The 18062-nt window shown below is 43.9% G+C and overlaps 1 protein-coding gene across 3 annotated transcripts; it reads right to left on the minus strand.

Annotated features, from left to right (window-relative positions):
- Positions 1 to 1649: 1649 nt before the first annotated feature.
- LOC135919819 (uncharacterized) lies at positions 1650 to 12766 on the minus strand. Of its 3 annotated transcripts, none has more exons than XM_070533499.1 (9): positions 11256 to 12766; positions 7608 to 8067; positions 6677 to 6739; positions 6258 to 6320; positions 6111 to 6170; positions 5800 to 6002; positions 5415 to 5574; positions 4593 to 4727; positions 1650 to 4204 (listed from the first exon to the last, which is right to left on the minus strand). In XM_070533499.1, exons 2-9 carry the CDS (start codon positions 8065 to 8067, stop codon positions 4194 to 4196), a joined length of 1155 nt encoding a protein of 384 aa, XP_070389600.1. In that variant the 5' UTR covers positions 11256 to 12766; the 3' UTR covers positions 1650 to 4193. The 3 variants fall into 3 exon arrangements, with proteins under 3 accessions (XP_070389600.1, XP_065309832.2, XP_065309830.2); XM_065453760.2 differs by lacking the exon at positions 11256 to 12766 and having other exon boundaries at positions 7608 to 7805; positions 7878 to 11224; XM_065453758.2 differs by lacking the exon at positions 11256 to 12766 and having other exon boundaries at positions 7608 to 11224.
- Positions 12767 to 18062: the final 5296 nt, after the last annotated feature.

Below are 18062 nucleotides of genomic sequence, written 5' to 3' on the forward strand. Positions count from 1 at the left end.
TCTACAAAGACTTTATCATTAAGTAATTTGTTGTTAAGTTTCCACAACTGCCACGAAAAACTTGACTTACTTTTTTCCCGCCTATTAAAAACATTACGACACTGTGGTCACTAAACGCTACCGGTTTAACCTCATAACTGTTGCAAAGTGGTACAAGCACATCTGCCACGTATGCTCTGTCTAAATGGGAGTGGCAATCAGGTTGGAAATGTGTACAAAAAGTGCCACTTCCGTTTTGCAGTACATTTCCGACATCATCTAGGCCGGACTCTTGCGCAATCGTAGATAAAAACAAAGCGCTTTGATCCCGAACTGGCAATCTCTTGCTCCTATCTTCCTTCAGGCATACGCAGTTAAAACCACCGAGCAGTATCACTTTTCTTTCACATTTTAAATATGGTTCAACACTTGCAAAAAACCTAAGACGATCTTTAACGCTATTTGGTGCATATATACAAATGACGTGCCATTTCTGAAACGAAAACAGAAAATCACAAGCGACAATTTGGGCATCTTCACTTGTATAAACATATTCTTCCACAAGACCGAAAGAGCTAAGCAAAAAAAATGGCACATCCTCCAGAGGCTCCAAGGGAATGACATACGCAAACGTTGTACAAAGAACTAAATAGTTCGACCATGCGATCCGTTTGCTCCTGACTTTCAATCTTCGTCTCCTGAACAGCTATCAAATCAAGGTCATACTCACAGAAGAGACGACTGACCTGATATTGCCTTCGTCTAGACCGTAGGCTCCGAACGTTTAATGTGGCAACCAGTAACGCGGTTTTACATTGCGAAGTACGCGTGTCAGTAGGAACGGATCGCATGGTTCCTACCTCACACATAGTCCCGGCGTCGCCGGTGCAAAACCTTGAAGGACTTGCGGGTATACACGCACACGGCGTGCGCCCGCCACACATATCACATGATGCTGAAGCCATTCTAGCCGTGTCCTTTTGCGTCTATGGTATTAAGGCCCTTGGTTGAAGCACAACCCTCGTTGCTATGAGGGTGGCTTCGACGGAGGTCGGGTGCCCACTCGGATGTTAGGTATGGGCTCAGTGCTGGGTCGCCTGCCCGTGGCCACCTTCGTCGCCGGCCCACTTCCTGCCCCCTTGCCTGGTCGGCCGCCGTCACGAGCGACCTCTTCAATCGGTCGCTTCCCAATGGGCCATGAATGTCCACTGGATATCCAGCGGACAACAATTAGTGGACATTTGGATGTCCTGCGGACATCCGCACATATCCTCCGGATGTACTATGGACATCCGTTGGAGCTTAAGGCGCAACCAAGGTGGCCATCCAGCGAATGTCCCATGGACGTCAAAGCCGGATATGTGGATGTCCCAGGGACATTTACAGCAGGCTATTTGCTCTTTCAGGACGTCCACGGGACATCCGTTGGATACATATTTTGCTAATATGGGATGTCCGAGGGATATCGATTTTTAAAATTTGATTGGACGTACCATGCTGGCACCAGATGTGGTCTTCAACCTCTTGGGTCAGTGCCATATTCAATGTTGTTGCAGCATTTATATGCGTTTTTACTGCAATATTTATTAAATGCTACAACACACAAAGAATTAAGGCATTGATCCTGAAGGAGACCCGTCATACTGGCGCACAGCTAGGAAAAGACAATGTTACAGCTTTCATTTTTATTCACAGTAAAGCAAAAACAAGCAAAAAAACAGTGGGCTCTGGTCTTGTGTTATCACAGTAGAAGAGCTTCTGCATCCAGCAAACAAGCACTGCAAAGCCTACCTCCAATGCTTAAGACAAATAGCCTGCAAGTGGATATAGTGTCATCAGCTCTAGTGCATCAGAAGAAATCTAGGGATGTAGGGGGTGATCAGCAGATCAACTCAAATTTTGACACATTTTCTATGAAACTATACTTTAGTAAACCTAACACAAAGACAACACCAAGCACTAAAAGTATAGAACTGCAAAGCACGACTTGTCTCTTGCCACTAGAAACAATAAATATGGGCCCTTTTATCCACAGAAACATAATGCCATAAATCTGTCGCAGCCATTATTCTCGTCAAGCACAATATCCGTACAAATGGACATGGTTATCGTTCAATAGCTTCTACATATGCAAATGAACCTCTAAAGCAACTTTATTAAAAGATGAGTGCATAAGACACATCTAAAAACATTTAAGGGCGTTAAATTCCAACATAAACACAACGAGCTCTGTTGCACCAACCCAGTTACAAAGTGAGTGCATAAAACAAATAAAAGTTCAGTTTTATGATGTCAAATTAAAAACCACCAAAAAAAACAAGCATAGCTGGGACATGTGGACCAAGCCCATCATTAGCTTGCAGATTCTGACTAGATTTCACTAAATATATATACTCCAAAGCACGATATGATGAGACTTGTCTCTTGCCACCAGAAACAATACATAAGGGCACTTTCCTTCAAAGAAACATAATGCCATCAATCTGTCACAGCCCTTATTCTCACCAAGCACAATATCCGTACAAATGGACATGGCTTCTACATATCAAAAGAAACCACTAAGGTAACTAAAATATGAGTGCATGAGACATACATCTAAAAACATTTAAAGACATTAAATTCCAAAACAAAGACCAGAGGCTCTACTCTGTCAACCCTACTAAAAAGTGGGGGCATAAAACATTAAAAGTTCAGTTTTATGACAATAATTAAGAAAAACCAAGCATAGCTGGGACATGTGGGCCAAGCACACCATTAGCTTACAGATTCTGACTAGATTGGATTAAACATACACATAATTGCACACAGGCCACCTTGTTTCAGCATAACCAATAAAAAGAACTACACACTACCTCAAAAAAAAAAAAATGCAGCCACTGCCACTCACGATGGGAAATACTGCATTATATAGCAAGAGAAGTTGAATAAAGAAATTTAACATTACTATTGCTAAGAATAAAAATGTATCGCATCATTTGCAACAGAGAACAAGTCATGTAAGAGCTGTTGAGCTTACTATGAGTAAAGTGCTTTAGTCATCACAATACAGCCACTAATTACACTTAGGGAGTGACTGTAGTATCCTAAGCTCTGCAAAGCAGTTGAGGGCTATATTAGCATATTACAATACAGCTGCAGCAGAAGAATTTAACTTTTAGAACTATTTTCACAATATCTGAACATTGAATCCAGTTAACAGTGCAAACACATAACCACGTACGTCACAATGTGCACAACTGCAGAACAAAGTTCTGTCAGTAGCTTCAAAAAAAAAAGTGACCTTTTCGAGTATGAAATTACTTGCTTAGAAATGCAGAACTCTGCATTCAAGAGTTTGGTAGCAAAACTTATAACACAGATACTGCGTCAAAGTGCTAGAAACTGTTACAAATGGTAAACATACATGCAAGAGCGATATTTAGCTTAAATTCCTATTTAAAAATTTGCACTTATTGGTTCCCCATCCTTGCTCAAATTAGGCAAAAAGAGCATTTTATGGTCTGGATCATTCAATTTAATACATGGCAGTTAGTTAACTGACTTTTAAGTAAACAATGTAAAGTTGCCTTCGTTTCCAGGAATGCAAGCTGCTTCCAAAGTGGCACTAGCATAAGCTTGTGTTGCTGCCTGAAGGCACGTATAGAAAGTAGCAATGGAAGGAGAGTTACCGTGTGTTCCAGAGGAGTGGGCAATACGTAGAAACTAGACCTGTACAGCTTTTACAGCTGACTAGACATTTTCACCTATCTCGTATGACGGCAACAGTCTCCAAAGCACTTGGTAACAATGCAATAGAAACTGCACATGATTTTGAGGATCACAATAACAGTGGATAACATACATACATTATACAGTGGACACAAGTCAAAAGTCAAACTTGCAATGTCCTTTAGTTCAGCTGTATCTTTAAAAAAAATTATTCATCAAATAAAAAAACACTATGTTGCCCATAACCTCAAATGCCTAAAGTGGATGCTACCTGCAAAACACGAATTGTGACAGCACCCTTCACATTTTTTAAAGGAAAGGTATTATACTGAAGCGTGGAGGTGGCACATCGGTTGAGAAATACCACCATGAAGTTGTGGTTGAGCTGGTTGCCAACAGTGCATGGTCCTTGTCTTTGCCATTGGCTATCTGCTGCCATCAATATCCACAGAATGACCAGAGAATCAGAAGCTGGAAGCCTTGGACCCTCTGCCGTGGTGACAGTTTCAGTCAGTATCTGAAACAGCAAACATGCCATGACAAAGACGATTGTCAGAAGCTACTTGTGAAATGGGATTGTTATAGGCGTCTACTGTGCAACATCTCATTATCATGGTTTCAGTCGGCTGCAAAGTGGGAACATACATTTCTACACGACTAAGAACAAGGGCAGCAACAGAGGGTAAAACAAGTAAGGAACTTTGGGGCCTTTCTTCCGAGCCAGTTTGTGCAGTGCACAGGAGTCTGGCAGATTATACAAAGAGTATAAAAGTCGGTCACAAGCTCAACACAGATTTCACCATATCGACTGCTTAGAACACTTGCACATTAGGAATACTGGCACAACATACATTTTTGTGCACAGTTCAGGATTTTACATGATGCCACAATGTAAATTCCATTACCTGCTGCCTGCTCAAGTAGTCTTGGCTTTGACTTCTGAAACTTGGTGGCAAGGCGCTCGGGAGCATGCCGGAGCCACGATTTGATAGAGGCCTCAACGTCAGCAGCAGTTGCATTTGGCGCTTTGCGAGCAGCATCTGAAATTTACAAGATTCTTTAAATCATCTCAACAATAACAGTTGTCTTGGTGAAAATACAAATTTCAAGTCGTACAGTCTGCTGAACCTGCGAAAAAATTGAGAAATTACTGCCTACTCAAAGTCCTTCCACACATTATAAATTTGTTATATTGAATAGAGTTGGGCATTTCAGTTGCACTTGCTTTTTCAAATGATAATGAGGCAGAACACCAGCCAAAACGGTCTAATGATTGCTTTGCATTTTTTATTTAGACTGCTATTTCAATCATCTCACACTGCCTTGCACTGAAGGGCTGCAGGGTGGTCTTACACTCTATTTATTCCCTTTGCTTTTTACCCAACACACTATAATATTATAAGTTTTTAGCTTCTGAAGCTAAGCCTAGACCTTTAGAGTGTTACCAAATTGTTCATTTTTTTACCATGTAGGCTTTTTTAGTCAACATTAAAATTTAAGTACACAGTGAAATTGCAGCATCCTTGCAGTGTTGAAATATGCAACCCATAGCAATGGTGATAACTGACACTGCAAGCTTACAAAATAGATAAACAGGCAGCATTTAAAAAGAACAGACATTCGTATTTGTATGTGGCAAAAATTAGAACAATGAGCATGTTTTCGTTTTTCCTGAGGAAGGCTAATTCTGCGTAAAACATAAAAGTAAGGTGTATTATAGAGCACACCTGCTATGGCTTTAGCAATCTTTAAGGCGGAGAAGCTCAGTTTTCCTTTCCGACCCATCCAGGAAAATTGTGCCGCAACCTCGTCTGTGATGCAATATGACAAGATTCTTTTTGTTGCCCAGTAGGCATCTTTCCCGCCAAGCTGTGTCAACTCATGAACCTGTGTACAAAAGAGAAGAAATTCTTTTCAACAAAGAAGCTTGTTGGATGATGTGAATGTTTTAGAATATGAAAAAGAGTATTAAGTCATAAAGCAAGTAAGCAATGAACGAAAACCCATGGCATTCTTGATATTGCAAAAGTCCAGTGTTTCAACATCTTGAATATTCTATGAGTGCGATGAACTGAAACAAGAAAACAATGAAAAAAAAGAAACATAGCTTACCAGGATCTTAAATTTTCCAGCATCGAGCTTGTCGTCAAACTCTTGTAGTTCTTCAAGACTGCTTAGTGGATGGCTTAAGAGATCTGCGCATTCGGTGACTGAAGAAGTAGGTAGCATATCACACAACTTGTTCAGGGTGTCTGCTTGTTGTTCTAGCATGAAGCGAAGCGTGTTCAGCAGTCGTAGTACATGCCGCTGGAAGTCTGAAAAATATAGTAAACAAACGCTATTAAAACTTAGTATGATTCAAGAAGATTTTAAGCAAACCATTTTACTGAAAACTGCATTCATATCTTTCAAAAGGTGCGTACTCTTCTCTACACAACAATGATGAGGTGTGTTTTGTGGCCGTTCTTGCTCTATCTGTTCACCTGAAAAGCACAATTTCAATTCATTAGTAGTTTGGGGTAAATGGTTAATGATTTATTTAACTTTGACCTTCCTTATCTGGCACATACCTGCATCAACAGAGTGGTTATCAGACATGCCTTGTGGCGAGTTTGTCTCTGACAACTGGGTCCCTGCAGTGTGAAAGAAGAAAGCAGTGAGCCACAAGAGCCGCTCCACTAGTTGGAAAATCTTATATGCAACAGACAGTGAGAAAGAGCCTAGCAGAGCAAAGAAAGTTACCAATAGCAAAGGTTTACCAGTTCAATTATAAAATTGAATTATGGAGGTTAGAATATTTTGCTTCATCTTACTTCTACAATGCTTGAGAATTCATCTATGCATGGCTCTTAAGAAGCTTTACAGTTATCTGTGGTTCTAACCTATAGGTTAGAATCACAGAAAGTTAAATTTGTTACACAAAAAAAATAATAAATAAGCACATAAATCTTAATTTTGTAATGAGGGAGCTGTATATGTGTGAGAATACCTAGGGTGCCTTTGTCTCCCTGGCCAAATGTGGGCAGACTTGTTGCTTCATTCGAGGTTATTCCTAGAAAGCAACACATGTAGTCCATCATGTAATGATTCCTATTAGCATTAATCACAGCCATACACTGGCCGTGGAGCGCAGTATACTCCTATATAAAACACACTTACAAGAGCTCCAGTATTTACATATATACCGAACTTCAAAGTTACAATTCCGCAGTTCAGTGTTGCAGGATGAATTTCCTTTGTAGCAATCTGCTACAATTGCATGAATGTCACAATTCTATTCATGCTATACCCCATGATAAACATTTCTGGCAAGTGAATAAATGCCAGAGGGGCAACTAGCAAAGTTTCGGTGTATATGCAAGGTAAATACCTTGTTCACACTTCTTGAAATCATATGCTGACTAGACATTCAATGTGAAATTACGAGGAGGCATTCCAAGCTTTGCTTCTATTTTACTATGAAGTTGCCAGTGCACTGCTGAAACACAGGGGAAGAGCGAAATGGACGAAGCGCTTCGTCCCATCTCATCCTTCTGTGTTTCAACCATGCGCTGCCACCTTCATTATCGATTATTACCAACATGCCCACTCGCCCATCATCTTAATTTTACTTTTTGGAAATGCGCTTTGTAAATTTAAAAATCCTATTGATAATGGCACATGAGCATTGTTAAGAACAGGCTAGCTATGAATGCAGCTACCAGCCTGCATTTTTCTTCGAACGAGCAGTTCTTCATGGCTGGTGTGCAAATATTCAATGCAGATGAAAGAAAGGAGGTGGTACATTGTAACATCAAAGGGTTGAGAAAAAATTGGCCTCATGCACCAACTGACTGCTTGCAAGACTAAAGCTACGTCTTTAATGCAATGCAAATCACAGCTGCATCTTGAAAAGTAATGGCAAATACATTTTACAATACCAGATGGAAAATTATTTGGAATGGCTGGCAGTCTTGGCTGGCTTGTGGCAGTTTCTCCCTCCTCTTCTTCACTGTCAGAGTTGCTCCAGGCTGCTGGTGGCCGTCTATGCCTCTTCAATGGGGGCATTTCAGTTTCACTGGCCAGGTCTGAATGGAACTGACTGTCATTTAGCTTTTTCCGGGCATGTTCATAGGTAACTGAAAAAGTGCAAAATGTGATCAATGTAATCACCCCTGGCTTAAGACTTAAGTTGACTGAAATGCGCTTACCAAACAAACCTTTCACAGCAATTTCATACTGCTTCCACCATGACTGTGGTGGATGCTGCTTCCGTGCCATTTTCCCAGCCTTCTCCACTTTTACATTATGCGGCCAGACGCACATGCTCCCGGTGACCCAAGTAGTTGGCACAATTTCAACCTCTTTAGAGGCAGTGAATTCCACAATAGCATAGCTCATCTGTAAAAGAATTCTGAATTGTAGTGCCAGCATTGCACAAAGCAGCACTTCCTAGTTAAGCACATTGTTGCTTCAAATAAGAATAGTACCATGGAAACTATGCATATAACTTACCATTGCATGCTCAATCATGATCAGGCTTTCACAATTACACAATAGCAGAGAGCTAATCAAGAATTAAGTTGAACGTAGAATACACTGACCTGGTCTAGGAAATGCATGATTCAAAATAATTTTTCAAGCTTTGTCAAGCTATAGCTCTCAGTGTTTGGCCAGAAAAGCCAGACATCTACCTATACGACAAAAACATAGTCATGTTGGCTGTTCAAAAATAAATTTTGAACCAAAATGCCTTCATCGCCACATAATAAAACCTCAAGACAAAACATTGTTGACAAGCCATAGGAAATGTATTTGCAAATCAAGCCAGACCTTTAGAATCAGGAGAGATTAAAAGTTTACATGGCAACAGCAGAAAACAAGCTCCACACTTCCTTCAAAGTTCAAGTTATATAGCTGTGGTAAATACCAAAATAAGATGCTACATAGGGAGGCCACAGCAGTTTTTATAGAACTGTTGTCAATGGTCCTGCTAAAACGCTTCAAAGGATCCCCACGTAAGACGCTTGGAAAACAATCTATACTCCTCAACATTTCTTGGGAATCGAAACAAGCAGCTATGAGCTAACAAAAGAAATACACATACTTTACAACAGCTGCAGATGCCCAAATTCCTCACTATTGTGGCACTGTCTAGTGGCCTGAAGAATTATTTTACAACAGCCAGAAAAAAACTTCCAGTCAGGTTTCTCACCACACTCATACAAGAGCTTGTGTGAAGGCAGATAAGAGTGTTCAGGGCAAAGTCAGCACCAGAGCAAGTTCCTCACTGCTACAGGGAAAAAGTACAGAACACGACACTAAAATGAGCTAATATTGGAACACATACTAAACGGTATGCAACTCTGGCATTACTACAAACTGCTTCTTCCATGGGAGCTTGACCATTTTTCGCACATTGCTCACAGGCCACACTTTGAGGTCTGAAAGACCTGAAACAATATAAATATCAAGTCTTGAAGATTCAAAGGGGTGTGTGTAGAAATCTTCTTTATGCAAAAATTCTTGACCAACGATGCAAATCTCTTCTGTACCCCTCATGGAAGCAATGTTTCTTGCAATAATAATATGTCCACCTTGCATGTAGCAGTTGTCCGGCTCTTCTGTGCTCAGCACAAAATTTTGATACTTCAGAGTTTTGAAGCATGGAAGACAGCATGTGGGAAGGAGTGGACCATTTTCACAAGGTTGTCTGGGAGTAGGATCATATCGCCTGCAAGGCACTTCAGAAGCAGCTGAATTTGCCTCTGCCATTCTATTTGCAAGTTGTTGTAATGGTTTGCCATGTTTGCGAAGGTGCCTCTTTAATTGCTTCATATTGTTTTCAAAGGGAAATGCACTGAAGCAGTCTAATGCGCCATGGCGTTTGACGTCATCAGACAAGTGTGACAGGCAATGGACATTGAACGACATGTGCTCTTTTCCATACAAATGGGCAAAACTGGCAACAAAATGTTTCAGAAGTGCCCCGGCATAGTCAGCATGATGACTGCACAACTGCTTGTTAACCAAAATTGACAGCGAGGCATGGAGAAGCAAGAAATGTTTATAAATGTCATCTGTGAGAATGCCGTTGAGAAGAAGAGGCCCTGTATAGAGCAGAAGAAGCCTAAATTCAACAGCCTTCCACCTATCTAACTCATCGACACCCCTAGGTTTACGTGGAAATTCGTGCGGGATGTAGAGACGCAAGGCTGTGCTTTGCTCATTGAAAGTATGACGTTGAAGTGGTCCCAGTCGAACATTTAAAGGACCTGAAAGCCACAGGGAAAAAAGCTTTTTCACAACACCTAACAGAACAACATGCATGTAGTCGAGAGGAACATCACACACAGTGTCAAGAGGCAACTCAACAAGAATTGACGTTCCTCTGTGATGCTCGGAGTCGTGCTGCTGCCTGAAGCTAGCATCTGTGCGGAGGGGACAGTCTGAATCGGGGAACACAACCTTGCCTCCAATGTATGCACCCTCAATGCAGCACTTGGGGCAGCCACTGTAGCCACTGTGGCCTTTGGTCATCATTACGAAAGACCGTGCTGGCGCATCACAAACAAGAGCCTTCAGACAAACCTCGATTGGCTTGCCATTGACAACAAGCCCATTTGCCAGCAAATACTGCAACTCATCAACGAAAGCTCTCAAAAAATCATTGGATGAATGCGGCTTTGAAGGTCCAGCATAAGCCCCAATAACAAATGGCCCAAAGCCCTCACCACAGTTACTAACTCTACATTGTATAGGCCAAAGTTGCATTCTTGAGCTTTTTGCAAGGGGCAGGCCATCTACATTGACAATGAGTGAAACAATACTAGGAGGGTCTTTCACGAATTGCAACGAATGTTTAAGCCCGGCAGCGAGACCAAAATGACAATATTCGCCCGGAGACAGGGCCACCACGGGGTACTCGGTGTTTTCTAGTCGCGGCGTTTTGAGGAGTGCACGCGCGTCATCAGGGAGATCAAGTTCGGAAAAGATGCTGTAACGTTTGTGCAGCTTCAATAGCTGGTTTAATGCTTTTCGCTTGATGTTATTCTCAACTGCCCATTGACGCAGTGCCTCTCGAAAGCTTTCTTTTTGCGGTGCTACTTCATCTGATGAAACAATGGGCACAGAAGAAAAATGCAAGTTTTGAGATGAGGCTCCAGGCAAATCATCTGAATCACCTGACGAACTATTTGACGATTGTGTGGAATCGGCATCACGACTCGCAAAATGTGCGATTTCATGCGAGGCACTAGTAGAATCACTATGCACAGCTAAGTCATCATGTTTTGCAACTGCCAAGCGTTGTGGCTCTTCTCGACATGGCTGGGTGGCGGAGGCCGCACACGCATTGTCTCCCAAACACTCCGGCAGAGCGCACAAGGGATCAATTAGCAGATGTGTCCTCCGTGCTTCCCGCGAAGCCTTCTCCGTAACGAGCTTTTTGCGAGGCCTCTGCATGTTTGTAGAAATCCTAACAAAATTTGATAGTCACAACTGTCACCTGGCTTCTAGCGACTACAAGCAAGAAAGCACTGGTTGCATACATGCGATCACAGCCTTGACAAGCGCGCGGTCCCGCTCACCTTGGTCGCGTAATCCGCAGACAAGGAGCTCGTCCACGGCCGCAAGTCGGACACGGGATCTCCAGTCGTGAAGAACCTCTACCGAGCGCGAAGCCAGGTTCGCAGTTCTAGAATAGGAAGCTGTTGAAAAGCCCGCGAAAGCACACAAAAGAAATGGCGGCCGTCCCCTACAGCGTGCGCAGAGTGACTGGTGGCAGTGATGATGATAGACGCAATTTTAGTTTTAAAACGACATAAACGTGAGCTCAATAAAAATGTGTAATAACTCCACTTTATATAATTTAAAAGTTAGAAGATGCGGTAACAACAAATTTACTAGCAGCTGAAATGAAAAACAGTGGCGATTAAACAGTAGCGACCCACGTTTATGGATGGCGGTGGCAGTTATAACAGTTGGCAACTATGATTAAGTAATGGCGGCGCGCAGCAACAAATTGTAAACACGCAAGTGTAGTGGTAAGAAAATGCGTTGATAGTCAGATTTTTTTTTAAGTTATTCATTGCACGTTACGTACTAATAATAAAAAGTTGCTGGCTAAACCGTCTCGTAATGCTTATTGCGCTGACGACATGCGGCCTCTTGCCAGTTAGATTGAAATATTTGGAAGTATTATTTCATGCGCGGTTCCCCCAAAAATAATGTACGTATGCAGTTCTCAGGGTTTGAAACGTGACATTCGCACGGCATGGCATCCGGCGCCTTTTTCTTAGCCACTAGTGAGCGTTGGGCGATCAATGGGATGCTGAATGCAGTTACATTGCAACACAAAGGCACCTAATACTTTTCATGTAGTGCACAAAATACATGTACGCGCTCCGTGTATCCATTGCTCAGCGCCATACGTTTTCTCTAGGGCTGGGTAACGTCGAAACCAAATCCCTCTCAAAGTGTGGAATAGCAGGCTAGAGGAACTTCACCGAGTCTGACTTCTCGAAACACCTTTCTGGCATTGAAAATTCTCTTTTGCCTAACTGTGCTTAGGCTTCATCAACAGAGCGCTACCTGCGTGTGAATTTAGGGGCTAATCTGAGGCAAATAAGGGTAATAAAGCAGCGAAAATAGCGCTAATGGCACACGGTTGGTCGACTCATTATTTCTGTTTCAGCCTCCGGTCATGCGTAGTCAAAAGATCTGATGGCACGCTGCGCTAAGTTACACGACAAAATACAGTCCGGTTCAAAAACGTAGACCTATCTATAATTGTAGATAGGTCTACGTTTTCGAACCGGACCTTAAGGCCATACAGATATATCTTTTCGAACTTGCATGTGATAAAACGATGCACTCGGGTGGGACGGGAGGCGACGTCCCTTGGCGGTCCCTGGGTTATCCGGTTTGAAAACATCCGCTATGAATCCAGTGAGGACATCCCTGGGACGGCCGAGAAAAGAACCAAACGGACGTTCGGAAACAGCCGAACACAAGCATCCGCTGGCTGTCCTACGGACGTTGGGTTTCGGACGTGGACGTTCGGCTTTAGACGGGACGTCCAATGGACATTCATGGCCCATTGGGTTTGTAGTTGCGCCACTTACACCTGCACTCACGACATCCATGTCTTCTGGCTGGCTGTTTGACGCGCTGTTATTCTTTCCTCCGCCTTGGTTGACTCGATACGACGCCCAACATCTCCGGCGCGACCCACTTTCTTTTCTTTCTCCGTCGACGATTTAGAAAGGAGCGTGTACACGCCCCCCCCCCCCCACCCATTCTGCTGCTGGCCGCTTGGTCTGCGTGAACTTAGTCCATGATGTGCTCCGAGACACAGTCGGCTGTAACATCACCTGCCACATTGGCATATATCTGAGTGTATTCGTTGTCTTCATGACCGTAGCGCCTGCACTGACCGCACCGGGGTATGCGACAGTCGCGTCTAATATCCCCATTCGGCGACACCGTAAGCACAGTGGCACACGGCCTGGCACAACCAGAAGTGTTGTCATACCACCCACTCGAAGCTGATGTGGTAGGTTCTCGATAGTCACTCCGGTTTTCAGCTCCAGTGCTACGGTACGAGTCGAAGTTCCCTTGTCCGTCATACAATGGACGCGCCATCGCTCCTTCGATACTTGTGTCACCTTCCCGTAGACCGTAAACGCAGTGCGTACATCTTCATGCGGCACATAATGCAAATACCAATGTAGCTTCAGCCGAACGTCTTGCTTGTTTGGGTCGATAACGAGACATCGCCTCTCCTTTATCGTGATGTCACCAACCACGAGCATCTTCGTCATTGCTTCCGCTGTACAAAAGGTCACCACCCAGACCTGGTTCATCTGGAAAGCCCCCAAAGCAAGCACCTCCGGCAGCATTACCAGACGAACCATCGTGTCACAGATGTCTTCCCCACGATAAGGTCTTGCCCTGATGTCTCCGTGCAGAAAAACAGTATTTTCAACACACGCAGCTTTAGGTAACTGTGGCAAAACGACTTCATATTCCTGGTTTTCTTCGGCAAAAATCCGGTTTCCACGACCCATATATATATATGGGTCGCTGCATCCGCTCCACCGGAGCTCATGGTGACACAACTTTTCGCTAGCGCGTCCGGAAATCAGACCCAGGCCACGCGGACAAGTCTGCACCGGCGGTGCACATCAGTCTAATATGTACTCTTCAAAGTGTAAATAAAAACATTCAAAGAACGTCTGCGACAGGCCTCGAACCTGCAATCTTCTGATCCGAAGTCACATGCCTTATCCGTTAGGTCACGCGGACAAGTCTGCACCGGCGGTGCCTAACAGTTTTTATGTATTCTTCAAGGTGTAAATAAAAATATTCAAAGAACGTCTGCGACAGGACTCGAACCTGCAATCTTCTGCTCCTAAGTCAGACGTCTTATCCATTTTTTTTTTAAATTTAATGCCGGCCTTCCACATAACACCGAATATACAAATACTACACACATGTCAGGGATACAAGTTTGCGGGGAAGAAAAAAAACAGAAAAAATTACAATAATGCCGACTGTCCGTATGGGACCGGCGTTGTCAAATTAAAATTCCTTCATGGCTGTCAGAACTTCTAGCCTCGACAGCGAATCTGGTGCACATTCTTGCAATATCTATACATCAACGAACCCCGACATACATTCTGTAAAATATATGTGAACCGGGCGGGCGTCGGCATCGCAATAGTACCCCTGCCATGCGAGCCCGCAACATACAGTGGTGCGTATTCACCATAATAAAGTCGTATGGAACTCCCTCTTCATTCTTAATTGGCAGATACCGGAACCCCTGGGGGTCTACAGGTAATTCTTTCTCCACGGATCGCTTGAAGACGTTCCAGAAGAACACAGCCGCCCAGCAGTACAAGAAAACTTGTTCTATGGTTTCGGGCTTCTTGCAGATCAAGCAGTGAGAACCCCACAGTACGAGACAGCCTCGCTCTTCCATAAATGTCGTCACGGAATTTGTTCCAGTGTGGAGCTTAAAAAAGAAGGATTTAACCCCTGGTGGCACTTGCATGCGTTTCACCCGTTTAAGAACGTCCTGTCCTTGCGCTATACTGCATGTCTCTGTACGGCGGCACTGGGAAGACAATATCACACACATCTTTATACAGCGTTTTCCTTTTCACTTGACACAGGTAATCATTTTAAAAACTAACACTAAGAAAACGCACACTGTCTACCATTACCTTAAAATAACCCCGAAGTTTTCTGATCATGCTTGCCGTACTAACAAGATGTGCCGGCAATGCGTCGCTCAACCTGAGTTCACATACGGTGCGCAGAAAAGGATCGCGCACATTTCGAAAAAACAAAAAGTGGTTGACAAGTTGTCGAACAAAAAGATGTGCCAAGCCAACACCCCCGTCCTTCACTCTTCTAAGCAAATTGGTTCGGCTACATCTCTCCCATGCTGATCCCCAGATGAAGAGCGCAAACACTCTGCGCAGCGATTGCACATTTGCCCTGGAACAATGCAGCACTTGCATAACATAATATATCTTCGCTATAAAAAAACATATGACAAATTGTTGCCCTTGAAAAAATAGACTGGTTAGTGCTTGTCCATCTGCCCACTTTTTTTTCATTTCATTAGTTCGGTTCCTCCAGTACTCATCGCTGCTCTTGTACCTGTCGAGGGGAACACCCACATACTTCGCCGGAGTTCTCACGCAGTTGACATTAGCGAAGTATTCCGGTGCAGAAAACCACTCCCTGTGCCACAGCCCGAGGGATTTGCCCCAATTCACTCTGCTGCCCGTGACGTCACAGAAATGTTTTACTACAGCAATTGTTTCGGTCAGGCTTGGTTTGTCTGTGAAACACACTGCAACGTCATCAGCATACGCTAACAGCTTCACTTCGGTTTCTGCTAATCTAAAACCACGTATATTTTCATTTGCAGTAATGGCCACACACATTGCTTCTATGTATATAGCAAATAACAGAGCACTGAGGGGACAGCCTTGGCGCACTGACCGCAAGATGTTAATGGGGGCCCCCAGAGACTTGTTAACAATTAACCTTGTGGTGCAGTTCTGGTACGCCAAGGCCACACCCTCAGTGATGATGCTACCGACATTCACATGATCCAATATGGAGAACAAAATAACGTGAGTGACACAATCGAACGCTTTCTCAAGATCCAGCTGAAGAACTGCAACGCCGCCACCGGTGACGTCACAGCACTCGAGCACACACCGCATCTTATGGATGTTAGAAAAAATGTTCGCCCTTTGATTCCAGAAGTTTCATGGTCTGCGACGATTTCCTTTATGACGCCTTGAAGTCTGGTCGCTAAAATCTTCATAAATATCTTGTAATCAATGTTTGTTAGTGATATGGGCCTACAGGATGATACCAATCTCAGTTTATCTAATTTATCGTTCTTCGGAATTAGAATGGTGTGCGCTTTCCCAAAAGAACATGGCAATGATTTGTGCTCGTACGCTTCATTAAATACCTTTACTAATAAAAGGGCCAGTTCTCTTTTAAATGCCTTATATAAGGCGGCGCTGAGTCCATCTGGTCCCGGTGACTTGCCCAAGTTCAAATCGTCGATTGCCTTTTCGACTTCCCTCTCCATTATTTTCCCATGTAATCGCTCCTTGGCTTCATCGCTCAAGCGCGGCATGCGGTGCAGAAAGTCTGCTTTGAAACCCTCTAAATTCGCTTGCTGAAATGCAAAGAGCGGCTGGTAGTACTGGAAAAAGGCATGTGCTATGCTCTCGATGCCGTCAACAACAGTTCCATTCATTAAAATTTGATCCACATGGTTTCGTCATCCGTGCGCCTTCTCTAAACCGAACGCCCTTTTAGTGGATGTCTCCCCTGCCGCTAGTGCGTCTGCTCGTGCTCGCACGATGGCACCATGTTAACACTCTTTGTCGAACTGCTCGAGTTTTTCTTTGACGTTCCGCACATCATCTTTGTACTGACCAGGCTCCCTGCACTCAAGCGTTATCAGCTGCTGAAGTAGTGTTCGCAAACCCTTTTCTTTATTTTCCCTCTCAAAATTAAGGCAGTTTGACCTTTCTAAGGCTTTCATTTTAACTTTTTGTTTAAAAGCATTCCCACTTTTCTGCTATTGTATCATATGGATCTTCGTCTATTTCATTAACCGCATCCCGTACTACCTTTACAAAAGATGCATCATTTAATAACAAGTCATTCAGTTTCTATAGACGCCAATTAAAAGCATGTTCCCTCTTCCTTATACCTATGTTACATTTTACCAGGCAGAGAAAATACGGGGAATGCGGGAGATGGCAATTCAAGACGATGAGCAAAACGTGAACAAGGTGAATGCAGGAGCCAACGTTTTGACAAGTGGACTTGTCTTCTTCAAGGCGACATATGCTTTCCTCGCCACAGTATATATAGGTGGGGTTCTTCTAAAGGGGAGGGGGTGTGGGGCGGGAGGGCGCGGAAACGAGGGAAAGTGTGTTAGCGTGTCGAATTAGTAAAGCAACGCTGTGTACAAGGTCAAGGCCAGGACCCCCCCTCCCCTCACCCCAGTCTATCAACATGTTGACAGACTGGGGTGAGGGGAGGGCCGGGAACCACGCTATAGTATGACCTCCAATGTCTTCTCGCGTTGTAATACGAAAGGATCTGTTGGCGATGTCGGCTGCGTGTTTACAAACTAGGGCGGATGAGAAATTCCTGACTGCCGTGAGCGAGTCAGAGAAAATGCTCGCCGGGCCTTTTGCGGCTTGAAGAGCCAAGGCTACCGCGGTTTAGGCCGCCTCGATCGCGTGTTTAGCGTAGATTGATGCGGCGCTGATAAGTGTTCCGCGCGTCAACGACCGTGATTGCAAGCCTGTCTTCGCTGCCATATTTGGCGGCGTCGACAAAGAATGCATCTGCCCCGTAAGGATTGATTCGCCGAAAGGATGGCTCTAGCCCGCGCTCTTCTGCGACCTTCGTTATGTATCGGGTGGATGTTCCTCGGTACGGGCTCAAACTTTGTACCTTCACGGGCTAATTTAGACAGGAGGTGTCATTCGAGTGGTGCTTGTATAGGCAGTTGACCTACTTCATCAAGAATCTTGATTGCTGGTTTAGTTCACGAAAGCCTCGAGATCTGTGCATTAAACTCTGCTTCAAATAATTCGTCTGCGGTATTGTGAATTCCGAGTTCAAGTAGTTTTACTGTGCTAGCGGATTGTGGAATACCGAGTATTCTTTTGACGCCGGATCTGATGAGCGTGTCGAGTTTGTTCTTTTCAATTTTGCTCCATTTGAGGTACGGTGCCGTGTAAGTAATGTGACTGATGAAGAAAACTTGGAAGACCCTGACTAGGTTGTCTTCCTTGAGTCCCCCCCCCTTTTGCTTGCGATTCTAGTTATGA

Source organism: Dermacentor albipictus, chromosome 2 (assembly GCF_038994185.2).
Source record: "Dermacentor albipictus isolate Rhodes 1998 colony chromosome 2, USDA_Dalb.pri_finalv2, whole genome shotgun sequence".
Taxonomy (NCBI): domain Eukaryota; kingdom Metazoa; phylum Arthropoda; class Arachnida; order Ixodida; family Ixodidae; genus Dermacentor; species Dermacentor albipictus.

Excerpts from the sequence above, each read along its gene's own strand:
- LOC135919819 (XM_065453758.2), bottom strand. The coding sequence starts at position 8,100 with ATGCTGGCACTACAATTCAGAATTCTTTTACAGATGAGCTATGCTATT. Across the intron at positions 5,575-5,799 it reads CTGGAAAATTTAAGATCCTG|GTTCATGAGTTGACACAGCT; the intron begins GTAAGCTATGTT and ends TTTTGTACACAG. Across the intron at positions 4,728-5,414 it reads GATTGCTAAAGCCATAGCAG|ATGCTGCTCGCAAAGCGCCA; the intron begins GTGTGCTCTATA and ends TGTAAATTTCAG.